General features: G+C 37.9%; 1 protein-coding gene across 14 annotated transcripts in view; it reads left to right on the forward strand.

The window, feature by feature from the left end:
* Nucleotides 1-13936, forward strand: part of KMT2E (lysine methyltransferase 2E (inactive)) — a 67970-nt gene that overhangs the window by 13386 nt on the left and 40648 nt on the right. For all 14 annotated transcript variants that reach the window (XM_035314947.1, XM_035313507.1, XM_035312789.1 and 11 more), the window contains 3 exons: nucleotides 4859-5043; nucleotides 12404-12515; nucleotides 12859-13088. In XM_035314947.1, the coding sequence (XP_035170838.1) occupies nucleotides 4973-5043; nucleotides 12404-12515; nucleotides 12859-13088 (413 nt within the window). In that variant the 5' untranslated portion in view covers nucleotides 4859-4972. The remainder of the gene's footprint in view (nucleotides 1-4858; nucleotides 5044-12403; nucleotides 12516-12858; nucleotides 13089-13936) is intronic.

Consider the following 13936-nt stretch of genomic DNA (forward strand, 5'->3'; position numbering starts at 1 on the left):
GCCTGTATTGTGCTCTTATACTTCCGCTAGTAGAGGACAGGTCATTTAAAAAGACTGGTTCTGGGACTGTAAGCAAAGTAAATCACAAGAAGTAGTGATGAAGCTTCAAAGATTTTATACTTGATAAGGCAGTTAAGTCAACAAGGTCGTGAGCGCTCTGTAGAAAGAAAAAGAACTGCCATGGGAAACGTAAACCAGTGTGATAAAGTGAAAATAATGAAGGGTGGTAGGTTTTTGCAGGCCGTTGGTCTTGCACAAGTGATGTTTTAACCAGATTAAACCAAGAATCTGTATAAAGAAGAAAATCATATTACTAGGACAAGGTAGGCTTATTAGTTGCAGTTTAATAAGAGCAAGGTTTTCTCAAATAAGGAAGGTGTCTTCATGTAATGAAGTTGTGCTATTAGGGTAGCAATGAAAGAAATGACAAATATAAGAAGTTACCAGCATTCTTTCAATGGTTACAGAGTAATGCCCCTGGAAGAGTAAAGAGGGCCCCAACAAAATTTGAAATAGTCTACTGTTGAGTTTAACGAGTAGATGAACTACTTCACTTGGTGAAGAGCTAATAAATGAAGCTTTTGTATAATGCCTTTTTAAATATCTGGATCTGAAATTAACTTGACAAACCAATTTGATCCTTCTAACTTTCAAATTCATGTGCTACTTGAAGAAAGACTGTGTGCAGTGAGTTTATGTATATTCCGTGTGGATTGTAGGAAGCCGTCTTCTCTAGCACCCTTCTTTCCACTCTCCCCTGCCAATTTTTTTTTTTTTAATGAAACGCACCTATGAAAACAGTGTTTTGTTTTGGTTTTGAAGGCCCCAGGTAACAGATTCTCAGAGTTCTGGAAGAGTGGTGACCTCATAGAATTACGGAATGGGTTGGACTGGAAGGGACCTTAAAGGCCACCCAGTTTCACCCCCCTGCCATGGGCAAGGACACCTCCCACCAGGCCAGGTTGCCCAAAGCCCCATCCAGCCTGGACTTGAACACCTCCAGGAATGGGGAATCCACAGCTTCTTTGGGCAGCTTGTGCCAAGGCCTCGCCACCCTCAGAGTGAAGAGTATCTTCTTTACATCTAATCTAAACCTCCCCTCTTTTAGTTTAAAGCCATTCCACCTTGTCCTATCCCTACACTCCCTGACCAGGAGTCCCTCCCCAGCTTTCATGCAGCCCTCTTTAGGCACTGGAAGGTCGCTGTAAGGTCTCCCTGGAGCCTTCTCTTCTCCAGGCTGAACGCCCCTAACTCCCTCAGCCTGTCTTCATGAGAGAGGGGCTCCAGCCCTCTGATCATCCTTGTGGCCCTCATCTGGACTCATTCCAATCTGTCCCTGCCCTTCTTGTGCTGGGGGCCCCAGAGCTGAACACAGTAAGTAGATTTAAAATAGATGCTGAAATTGGAAAGTACTGCATTATGATACCAGGTAATATTTTATTAATTATCTAAAATACCAAGCTTCAAAAGATAAACAATCACTCTTAGGATGGATAGGGAAGGTTTCCCAATGATTAAATTAACTTATGTTCTGAACTATCCAAATATTCTCTTGTAAAAATACTGGGAATATTTTAGTGTCATAATAATACTTCTAATTCTGACATGACAGAAAATAATTATTTTCCTTTATCTGAAATCTGATATCAGTGTTGTTCCTCATTCAGTAGTTTATAGGATCATATTAATAGCTATAACATTTAAAATAAAATTTATCCTTTTGCTTTTTTTGCTCCTATGGGAATTTGTTGAGGATGAGCTATGTTTGTTTGAATTACCTTGTCTGCGTGGGTATGGTGACCTGGTGACTGCTTAATTCTTCTGGTCTTAGCTACAGGCAGAAGAAAAGCATTGGAGGGTTCTGTGCGTGTGTATCGTGAAGATCTGAAACCTTAAGGTAGTGAAAACTGATGAGGTAGCCTCACCGTCTTGTTCCGTTTCCTCTTAAATGAAACAACTTCTGTTATAACACTGTTCAGCAGAACAAATTTGAGTTGATCAGGTATTGAATTTTATTTGGTGTCAATTAGTGTCTTCAGATTTTTGAGTGAATTCTGACTAAGGCTTAACGATGTCAAGAGCTTACAACAGATGTATCTCAAATATCTCAGCTCTGCTTCCACCCTTTCCCCACCCCCTTTTTTTCTCTCCTTACAAGAGCAATGTTGTACTTGGTCAGAGATCAAAATGTTAATTGTAATTGGACCACATGTTAGCAGTGAGATTTTTTTTAAAAAAATCTGTACGTAGCTTTAAAATCTGCTCTTTTTTTCTGTTACTTTTAAAAGTTAATTTTAATCTCACATTTGGTATTCACATCTCTTCATGTTGTTGACATGAAGGTAGTTTGAATATATGATAATGATTGGGTAACCTCAGCTTTATGCAAGTTTGTAGATGTCATAGCATACAAGGGGGCTGGTTTAGGTTGGTTCATCACTTCCATCAGTCTCCCAGGCATTTTTGGCTTTATTAATTTCCAGTTGTTATTTTACCTGGTCAGAAGTGTTTAAAGAAAATCCAGTTTAAAAAAAAAAAGAAAAAAAAAAATCCAACACCATCACCAAAAGCTGTTTTGATTATGAGAAACCTCAGGGTAAATGAGGATCTCAATCCCAGGCTGTGGTGTCCAGTATGTCTCTTAGACCTACCTTATGACACAGTAAAAATATTTTTTGGACTGTCCTAATGACAGGCGTCAAACAAAAAGCCCTATTATGGTAAGGATTTGTTAGCATGGATGAAGCTGCAGATGACGGGGCATTGACCCTGTTGTCTTAACATGTGCTTTACATGGATTAAACAAGTTCATAGCTTCGTTTCAGCTCACGAATAGGAACTAATGTAACATTTTCCCCTTTTTTCAGAAGGGAACTAAATGGAAAATGGGTTTTGTTATAAGTTGTTCATAAGGCTTCCTTTAAGCCTTCAGTTTAGGGTTCCTACCCTATAAGTAACCCATGTGGCAGCAGGATGAGCATTCACTTACACGGTGAGAGGGATTTGGAGTTTTTTATATGCCTGCTACTGCTCTATATCTGCTTTTGGTTTAGCAGGTTTTTCTCGCTGCTTATTCTTGAAAACAGTATGTTTTAGTCTTGAATTGTATGCATAGCCTAGCGATATGGTTTGACGTTTGTGACACTTGATAAGGAAATGCTCAGTGGTAACTTGAGGGAAGCAAGATACCCCATGACTGGTTGGCCCAAGTGCTTTTTAGTTCATTTGGTGACTCATTTAATGGGACCAAAACACAACTGCCGCTGTCTTGAGGAATAGTGAACTGTAGGTTTAGACGCTGAGCATGCCAGGGTGTTTGATATGAACTGCCAGGCTTCAGTCATGAGTTAAAATTTAAGTTACGTAAAGACTTGATGGCAGTTCATCCTGCAGAGATGTTTGTCGTTCATCCCTTGTGGATGTTTAACATCGCAGATGCTACTTCAGCATCCTGGAGATACTGACGTGATCAACAAAAGGAGCAGATTCAGGTTTAAGTCTGCGGTGCTTTTCTGAAGAATCCTTGTACACCATTTTCCAGTTGAGGCCAGTTAGCTTTTTCTTGGCGATGTAATGTGTTTGGCAAGGAGGAGTGTTAAAATAAGTTGATCTCAAAACTGTCAGGCTTTCATAGACTTCAGCTAGGATGGAACACTTTGTTAAATGGAAGAAGTATATTTATTAAGTAGTATATTCCTCATTGCTGGGTGGTCTCTGTTCTGGCAATTCTGACATACGAGAAGGACTTTGCAATACTTCATTATGCAGGTAGTGAAGGTGGGGGGCATTTCGCTTCAGGTACCTGGCTACATGTGGAAAACCTCGTCTGTCTTAGGATATAAAAAATACACCAGTTCTCTAATAATCTCTGAATGGGGACAGATGAGGTGCTTTAGTTGTTTGTACCTCTTCTGTGCTGTGTGGTGTTCTGCCCTGCCCAAAAGGAGGAGTGGGAGACTGGCAATAACTGCCATATAGGTGGGATTGTTTTCTTAACTTGAGTAAGTCAGAGTTGTAGAGCATTATTGCTCTACAATTAAAAACTACTACTGATTCTTTTTTGTTTGTTACTTTAGCCCCCTATGTGTATAGTATCTTTTGATAGTGATCTGTTAAAATGAGATTAAAACTGTCATTTCATTTCGTTATTTGTGAGTCACTAGAATTATTTTGGTTTAAAAAGATACTGAATGGAAGTTCTGGGACAGTTTCTTATGTAACATTTCATTTAGGTTGTGTTGTGAACATGGAAAGTGTTTTTTTCTTTTTTTTTTGGATGTGCAAAACAAAAGTGAAGAATGCTCTCTGAGAAATACCTGAAAAACTCTTTGACTGGATTTCTGTTGAAAGTTAACAGCAGCTAGGCTCTGAAATAGACCAGTAAGCAAGTGTACCTGGTGTTTATCGCAGAATCATAGAATGCTTTGGGTTGGAAGTGACCTTAAAGATCACCCAGTTCCAACCCCTTGCCAATGGCAGGGATGCCACCCACCAGATCCAGGTTGCCCAGGGCCTCATCCAGCCCAGTCTTGAACACCTGGTCTGAACATGTTTGGTATGCTACCTATAAAATGAGTCTTTGTCACTTCGCTGAATGTAATGAATGCATTTTTGTGATCGTCAATTTAAACAATAGCGTTTTAATTAGTTTGTAATACTTTAATAAGCCTTGAGATCATCACAAAGTATATTTAATATTAATGACTCTTAAAGAAAATAGAATGCTTTATCTTCCTTTTGCTTGTATAAAATAAAACTATTGAAATGACTGTTACTAATGGTAATTTTAAGTGTGTGTTGTAAACTGCCTGTTTTAAAATGATCCAACTCAGTCTTCTGATTTTTTTTTTTTTAACAGGGTTTGTGGATGCACTTAGATGTTTGCAATGAGCACTGTGGCTGGCATGCCCCAGTGTTTTGGATACCAATGCATAGGACTCTGTAGTAATCGAATTTATCAGAAACGAACGTCATGAGCATAGTGATCCCATTGGGGGTTGACACAGCAGATACTTCTTATTTGGAAATGGCTGCAGGCTCAGAGTAAGTATGTTAACGTAAAGAGTAAGTTTTCTGTTTTTAATTACCTATTTTCTCATACTGAGGCTTTTTAATACAGTTGGAGAAGACTTATCAGTCTCTAGTTATATTGGATTTGTAATAACTTAAATCAGTAACTTCAAAGTCAATTTCTTTTTAAGGAGAGTAAAGGAGAGAAGGTAAACTGTTCTACAGATGCATTTTTCTTCCTTATCAGACTGAGAAATGCAGATACTGCCTGATTCACCTTTAAAATATTTTACTATTTCAGTTTTCTTAACCTGTGTTTTAAAAATAAAAAAAACTCAACTTCCCATGTTTGGGTGGGGAGTTCTTCTGGTATGGTAAATTGCAACAGAGTAGTAATAATCATAAAGGTGCCTTTATTTTGGAAAGTTTAAGGCCTGTCTTAATTGTCTAGTGCTGTGTCTTCACAAAGGTATTTTATATTGAAAAAGAAGTAGAAAATAAATTGGCAATTACTCTTTCAGTTAGCACAAAATTGGATAGCCATTTGTAAAAGGTTGCAAAAAATCCTTAATTCAAGAAGCTTTGCATGAAATAAGCAGAGTGTTTTTTTAATTTTGTTTTTACTGCAGGCACCTGAGACTACAGAGTATAGATGAATTAGATTTTAGGTGTCGTTGGGCCCTGAGTGGGGATTTTTCCTTTCATGTAAACATCTTTCCGTGTGTGTAGCATCCACCTGGCTCTTGAATGTTATGAGAGAAATAATATTTTGATCAACTTGAGAAGTAAAAGACCAAGATGTTATTATTTCTACCTGTTTATATAGGACATCATCCCATTTAGCTCTGTGTACTTCAGAGCAGTATCTGGATTTTTTTCCTGTTTCCTCTGTGGCTTTTGTGTTAGTAAAATGTGACAGATGAGTTGTGAAAAAGTGGGTGTCAAGACAGTAAAGGTGATGTTAAAGATCAAGAGAGTTTGTGTAAGCCACAGTAAGTTTTGTACACTTCCTTGAGTAAACAGAGGGGAAAAAACAGTTCATTTCTTAGAGCAAAAACTGTTAAATACGTCATTTATATTAACTATTTGAGATGCTGTTACTCCTTCCTTTCCTCTGAGTACAGACAGTCTTTAGTAATATTTAAGCCACTTAGTTTTTCTGGCTAACACACAAATGTCTGTTTTCTTTAGATATTGAAGCAATGGTTTAGACTTACTTTAAATGCTTTCTTAAAATCTCTCCATAAAACAAACTTCACAAACTGGTCCTTCATCTAACAGGTGCATTGAATTAACTACTATCAATAAAAGTAGTGTGCACAAAATCTTAACTTGAGAGTGTGTGCTAACCTAGTAACACAAAACTGTGTACCTAACAACTGCATAAGCAATTCAAGTAACCTTTTCTATCACTGTTTATCTGCTTTAAGTGTACTTTTTATGTCTTCTTCCAAGGATATGTTGGGCATAGATAGTATTGATAGTGATTGTAGATAGACCTTTGAGCAGGTTCTGGGGTTTTCCCGGGTGGGAGGAGTTGGACTTTCTTCACGGTGACTGACAGGTCTGATGTTGCTTCATCAGTTGCTGAAGCATGAGCAAATACAAGAGTGGGGGGAATGACAAACCTAATTATGTAGGAGAAGGAGCCCTAAAGGATAAAACATGCTTTAAACTAAGGGATTAGTGTGGTGGTTTTTTTAACAATGGGTAGTTTATCTGTTACATACAGTTTCACTTCTAATAAGGAGGCCAGTAACTACTGGAGGGCCCCAGGGGTCAATACTGGGACCAGTCCTGTTATAAAATCTTCGTTAATGATCTGTACGCTGGGGTACAGTGCACCTTCAGTAAGCTTGCAGGTAACACAAAACTGTGGGGAGGGGCTCATTCACCAGAGGGCTGTGCTGCCATCCAGAGGGACATGGGGAGGAAGCACTTCTGTGCTGTGGGGTGACCGAGCACTGGCATGGGCTGCCCAGGGAGGCTGTGGATCTCCCTCCTTGGGGGTCTTTGGAAGCCACCTGGACGTGGTCCTGGGCAAGTGGCTCTGGGTGTACCTGCTTGGGCAGGGGCTGGAGCAGCTGGCCTCTAGCCTCACCGTTCCGTGTTACAGTATTTCATCACGTTGTCTCAGTGCAGGTGTAAAATTTCTTAAAGGCTTTCTAAAGATGAATACCAGTGATTTTCAAAGAGAATCCCTCTTTTATCATTAAAGACCTTGTAGTATCATAGAATCGTCTAGGTTGGAAGAGACCTCCAAGATCACCGAGTCCAACCTCTGACCTAACACTAACAAGTCCCCCACTAAACCATATTCCTAAGCTCCACATCTAAATGTCTTTTAAAGACCTCCAGGGATGGGGACTCCACCACTTCCCTGGGCAGCCCATTCCAATGCCTAACCACCCTTTCAGTATAGAAGTTCTTCCTAATATCCAACCTAAACCTCCCCTGGTGCAACTTTAGCCCATTCCCCCTCGTCCTGTCACCAGGCATGTGGGAGAATAGACCAACCCCCACCTCGCTACAGCCTCCTTTAATGTACCTATAGAGAGCCATAAGGTCACCCTTGAGCCTCCTTTTCTCCAGGCTGAACAGTCCCAGCACCGTCAGCCGCTCCTCATAAGACTTGTTCTCCAGACCCTTCACCAGCTTCATTGCCCTTCTCTGGACTCGCTCGAGCACCTCCATGTCCTTCTTGTAGCGAGGGGCCCAAAACTGAACACAGTACTCGAGGTGCGGCCTCACCAGAGCCGAGTACAGGGGGATTCATATACATACAGATGCTATACATAATATACAGAGCCAGCCATTTTGGAAAGTCCAAAATGTGCTTCCTGATTTAAGAGATTATTGGTGTAGCTCAGTGTATAAGATACACCATCAGTAGTACTATTTTACTCTTTTTGTATCTATATGTGCTTCTTAGAGAGAAGGCCCATATAATGTACGAACGTACTTTGAACCCAAAACCCAAAATGGATCATTGTATCAAGCTTAATATTCAGGAGAAAGGGTTATGAACATTGTTACAGTATTAAACAAAAATCAATAAAAAGTTAACCCATTACCAGTGTTGAAACAGGGATTATTTTTTTCTGAAGTGTCATAGGAGAATGGAGAGGTTGCTGATAAATGGTATCAGGCCAGCCTATATGGGATGGCCAGCCTAGTATGGGATGCTTAGGTAGCAGATGGTAGAGTAGGGCTCAGTTTGCTACTCTCTAGGTAGCTAAGGCCATCTGATGTGTTTGGCTAGGTGAAGTGTGTTGAAATAGAAAATGTTATCTGCTTTTCATACAAAATAAATCATATTCCTTTATCTGAGTTGACCTTCAGCCAGATAATGCTCAGGTGTGCTGGTACAAAGGAAAAGCAAACCCAGACTCTGATTAGACTGATCAAACCTGGTGCATGGCAGGTTGCTGTTGCTGAAGCATGCTAGGAAGGAAGAAGTTTCATTTGGAGTTTTAAAGGTGCTTTTGGGAAGCACTGTTAGCTAACCTTCCTAAGGTAAGCTTTACAGTATGAAAGTTTTTGTTTTAATGAGATTATTTTTCATTTGAATACTGAGAGATTTACAGAAGAGGTTGAGTGCCCCAGATTTTAAGGACTAATTTAATTTTGGTAGTCAAAAACTACCACCTTTTCTTCTGGAATTATTGCTCAGGCAGAAACAAAATGGTGTTTGAGAGCAATGGCACGGGGGCAGGGGGACTTTTTTAAAGAAGAATTTACTCCTGGCTTAGAATGAATGGCTTGTGGTTGATTCCCATAATATAGATGAGCTATAAGTTTATAGGGACAGTTTTTTTTGTGTGTGTGTGTGTGAACTGATTTCCTGTGTAGCCTATTTATTTTTTCACTAATGCCATCTGCTGGCAATGTGCAGAATATTTTTCAGTTTACATTGTACTGTTAAATACAACCACTAGGAAGTAACCCAGAACAGGAGAGTTTTCAACTGCAGAGTATAAATTTGAGTGGGTCTTGAAAGAAAACATAGTATCTTTGCTTTTTTAACTTGTTTTCAAGTTACAAGGATGTTTTAAGTAATTGCAAACTGGGAGCATAGGAGTATCTTTCCTTTTTTTTTTTAATGGTCCTTTCTGTTGTGCTACTTCTGGATATTTAGCATGATTTTGAATTGCTAACCAAAACACCTAACAAACAGTACTTTAGCAAAACTCCATGGTTAGCCTATCGTGGTAATAGTTGTTTGTTTCAGAGCATATTATTAGCATTTGGGTGCTACAAATATACCATGTTCTAAATGGTTTTGATGAAAACTGAAAACACTGTACCATCTCCCCATGGAAGGGTACAGCTGTTTGAGGTAAGGCTGGAAAATGTGGCATGTTCAGAAAAAGCTTAATATTTCAGTTTGTTACAGAACTGGTTTAAGGTCAAAGAAATGAGCAAGGAAAACATAAGAGCCGCCTTTCAGATCTGAGTGCTTCCTCCTTCTTCCTGAAAACTTGCTTTCAGGGGTGCCTGTAATAATGCCAGTGGAAAGATTAGGGGGAGTGGGTGTTTGCTTTTTTTTTTTTTTTTTTCTCTTTGGAAAGGAATGCAAGCATTTGTTTAGGGTATGACTGCAACTGAACTATCCAGGATGTATACTTGAAATCTTTAGCCTTGTATCCTATTTTTTTTTCCTTTCATCTCCTTTCTCTATGTTGTCTTCTGCATTTTTAATAGTCAGCATACATAATAGTATGGTTGCAGTCTTCTAAATCAAGTACTTAGATGCTAGCTCCAAAGTCATGTTCTGGGTATTAGAAATGGTTCAGACATGTAAGTGGTAGAAAGACTGAGTCCTGAAGACTAGATTTTTGGGATAAGGAACATCAGTTTAAAAAATAATAATTGAAAGTGGTATCTAATGCTTTGAGTGTACAATTAAGAATTTTACTAAGAGGTGTGTCCCCAAGTGTTTGGGTGGGGAAAAAAGCTTTACTGAAAGCTGATTCTGCTTAAATACAGCTTAATAAACTTTTAAAATTTAAATATGAGGCTTACTTGTCTTTGTTTCTCACCCATTTTTTTCCCAACCCATTTTTGTTTTTTTCTTGCTCAGATGAACGTTGTGCTTTTTTGGTTTTAACCCTCCACTCTGTCTTCTACATCTATTAAAATAATTAGGGATAATGGATTGTATTTACTTCTGCATTTCCTTTAGAAGCTTAATGCTTCCGCTTCCCACAAGAGTTATACTTCTAAATCTTAGAGTGCTTCTCTTCAGTGGTTTGTAAACGGCTAGTATAGGTAGAAGTATATTTAAGGAGTAGGGTCTATTGTCTTGCTTCATGTTTTGCAAGAGTACCTTTTAATTTTGTAGTCAGTTGATGAAATATGTATGACTTCCCTTTTTAAGACGTGATTCTGTTCTTGTCTCTTTCATTGAATGCTCACTTACTGAAGTAGTGGTTATTTGAGGGCACGTTAAGATTGATTAGTTTATTGGATGGATAGTTGACTCTTAATTAATTGGCATTTGGGCTGGCAAGATCCTAGAAGTATTAGCTAGGTAATGTTAATGGTGTTGATTAGTGCCCAAATGCATTGTATACCAGTACAGGTGTGGTCAACATATCTGTGGGAAAGACAAAGCTTTTCCAACTAGTGTCCTTTTTGATTTTTATTTTATTTTTTTAATTGGGCTTGATGAACCTGGCTGCTTCTGGGATGTAATTCCAGCAAACTCTCATAAAAAGTACTTTCCAGCTGAGAAGCGATGTAAGAAAAGAAATTAGGATTTTTCTGGGCTTGAGATAAATAAGGGCAAGTGACTTCAGAGTTTTTGGTTTTCCCCTCATGCTAGTGTAATTATAAGTTCTGTTTCTTATCTGCTAGTACTTCGTGTGATCCGTACATTCCCCCACCTGGCATGGTGATTGTTAGAAACATCAGTACTTTTAAAAAGATTTTTCCCCTCTGAACTTTTGTGACTGTCTTTGCCTGATGATAGCATTTTTAATTAGCGATGATTTCTACACAGTAAGATCACAAAGGGAAAAGCTAATGAGAAGAAATTAGCTGCTAAGGTATTAGTGGGACACTTCCAGTTATGTATGTTCTTCCCAGGAAGAATAATTATATTCTTACAGACATGTTAGCAGAAAGTTTTAGTTGCTGGTGATTTCTTATATCAAGCTAGCTTCACTTCATGACATATTAAAAAAGCTTGCATTTATATCTTAATGTCTGAGAAAAACGTGAATTTCTGTTTTAACTTAGGATTCAGAATAACCAATTTTAAAACAACAGCTCAAGGAATTACTGAATCTTTGTGGGGAAAAAGATTTGATGCACAGTAAAACTAAAATTAGAAAAGTACCCACGTGGGCTCAATTTGTGATGCTAGTCAAAAGCCATTTCAGTTTAGAAGATGCTGATATTTTGCCCTGCCCTTCAGTGTTTAAAAAATAATAATAAAAAAAATGCAGCTAGGTAGCTGCATTAATTTGAAGTTTGTACTGGTGTGATTGAATTCTATGGTGCAGTGCAAAATCGACAATTTTGTGACACATGAACTGAGAAAAGGTGCAATTTCTTGGATTCAAAAAGATACTCCAGTTTTAATATTCCTTTACCTTTCTCAACTTCTGTGTTGTGGTTTAGTACAGATAAACCATAGTTCCCCTATTAAAGGTGACACTGCCTTTCTCTACCAAGCTTTATCTAGAAAATCGTTCACCTTTTTCTTACAAAGTAAAAAAATAAATCGATGAGTGCCTTTTTTAGATTTGCCCTACTTAAGGTTTCTGTTTGTAGAAACAGTTCGCTGCTGCTGTGGGTGCTGGTTCATAAAGATTTTGAGAGTCATGTGCTGATGCTACCACTAGATGTCACTGCAGAATTTCATGGTGTCAGCGCTAGTGCTGGGGCTGTGTCCTCAACGGGTTGCAGCTGTGTGTATTGTTGCTTATGTCTTTTGTCTTAATTAAGCTGAAGTAATTTACCTTGTATTGCAACTCGATAGACTTGTGCATACTGATTAATGTGTTCCTGACAAAGTGTGTAACATGTTTTTCTGTCCAGATTTGCAGGTTATGTGAAACGATTTTAGCATGCACACTTTTCTTTGAGTAGTTTTGTAGCTACAGAGGTATAAGTTCTCTGCCACTCTGGAAGCTTCCTTTTAGATGAAAGAAAAGTGCTGTTATTTTTCTTCTTTTAATTGGGCAGTTGTGCTGGCAAAAGTGGTTTTGGTGGTGATTGTTGTATTCCTGAACTTTTTTTGTATGTTCCTTTTTAACAGGAGCAGCAGGTAATTACTTAGCAGTTGTGAAACAATTATCATAACTAACAAGTATATTGACATAACATTAATAAATTACATATATTTATTAGTACAACTAATTATTATTCTGTTTTTGTTTTGCAGACCAGAATCTGTAGAAGCTAGCCCTGTGGTAGTTGAAAAATCGAACAGTTATCCACACCAGTTGTATACCAGCAGCTCGCATTCACACAGTTACATTGGTTTGCCCTATGCAGTAAGTTTCGTGCTAAATATGGTAAAATCTGATGTCCTTAAATAGGAAAAACTCCTGATTCATGCTTACATTTTTGTATTTTATTGGGATCTGGGTAAAATGCCTACAAATGAGTGATTAGAAAGCTGAATACAGAACATAGTGAATTTTATGTAAAACATAGTTGAGAAGGTTAAAAAAAAAAACACCACCAAGAATAAACAATGACAGAAACAAGTTTAAATTTTAAAAATGCCCAGAACTTCAGAGACTTCTTATAAAGTTAATTCTTATACTTTGGCTTAAATAACCATCAGAATGTCTGACACTTGAGCTCTAACTTACTGTTCAAAAAAAAATCTAGGACCATAACTATGGTGCTCGGCCTCCTCCAACGCCTCCAGCTTCTCCTCCTCCATCAGTGCTTATAAGCAAGAATGAAGTAGGCATATTTACCACTCCCAACTTTGATGAAACCTCCAGTGCTACTACCATCAGTACGTCAGAGGATGGAAGCTATGGAACTGATATTACCAGATGCATTTGTGGCTTTACACATGATGATGGATATATGATCTGTTGTGACAAATGCAGGTAATGAATATTAAATGTATTGAAAAGGTAAAAATGACTTAAAGCTGTATTGACAAATTGAGTGCACTTAAATGGTGTTTTAACAGTCTTGATTCATAAGATAGAGGAAACTTCCTTAATCAAAACAATGTTTGAAGGTTGAAGGCTTTTTAAAAGTCAGAGTAGTTGTTTAAGAGCAACAAGTATTTCACACTTTATTCCAGTCTCTTAATTCATGTCAATTTGTTCATACCTTTTAAGTATTGTTGCTCTAGTAAGGATATCTTTTCTTTCTAAAAAGGATATTTATTTTCTCTAAGTTTTGTCATTATGGTGAAATAAAAATCTGAAGGTACCAAGTAATAAAAGCATTTTGGGAAGGTATGTACGTGTAAACCAAGTAACTTGCAGGAAGCAAAGTAATATGACATAAGCCTCTCAAATCACAGGCTTTTTTTGTGTGTGTGATCTTTCTGATAAGAACTCTTCATCTTCAAAAGACTTGGTCTTTTGCTAGGTATTGAAATTCTTAAAGCTAACAGATTCTTACTTGGGAAACCAGAGTTAAATATTTAAACTTGCGTTCATGTTTTGGTATGATCAAATAGCTACTTATATAAGCAGATGCTATTAAACAATTACATTTTGGAAAATTATGCTTTGAAATTTTTAGAGGTAGGACACTTAGCAGGACAAGACAAATCTCATATTTCTGGAACTGTTCAGTGTTAGCCTGTACATTCTCACTCAGTACATATAATGAGCTAATTGATGTTGCTGAATTTACTAGGTTGTATTTCTAAAATGATTGCTACAGCTAATTAAAACATTAATTCAGGTCTTATTCCTCTGGCTGCTTGCATAACAAG

This window comes from Oxyura jamaicensis, chromosome 1, assembly GCF_011077185.1.
Source record: "Oxyura jamaicensis isolate SHBP4307 breed ruddy duck chromosome 1, BPBGC_Ojam_1.0, whole genome shotgun sequence".
Classification (NCBI taxonomy): domain Eukaryota; kingdom Metazoa; phylum Chordata; class Aves; order Anseriformes; family Anatidae; genus Oxyura; species Oxyura jamaicensis.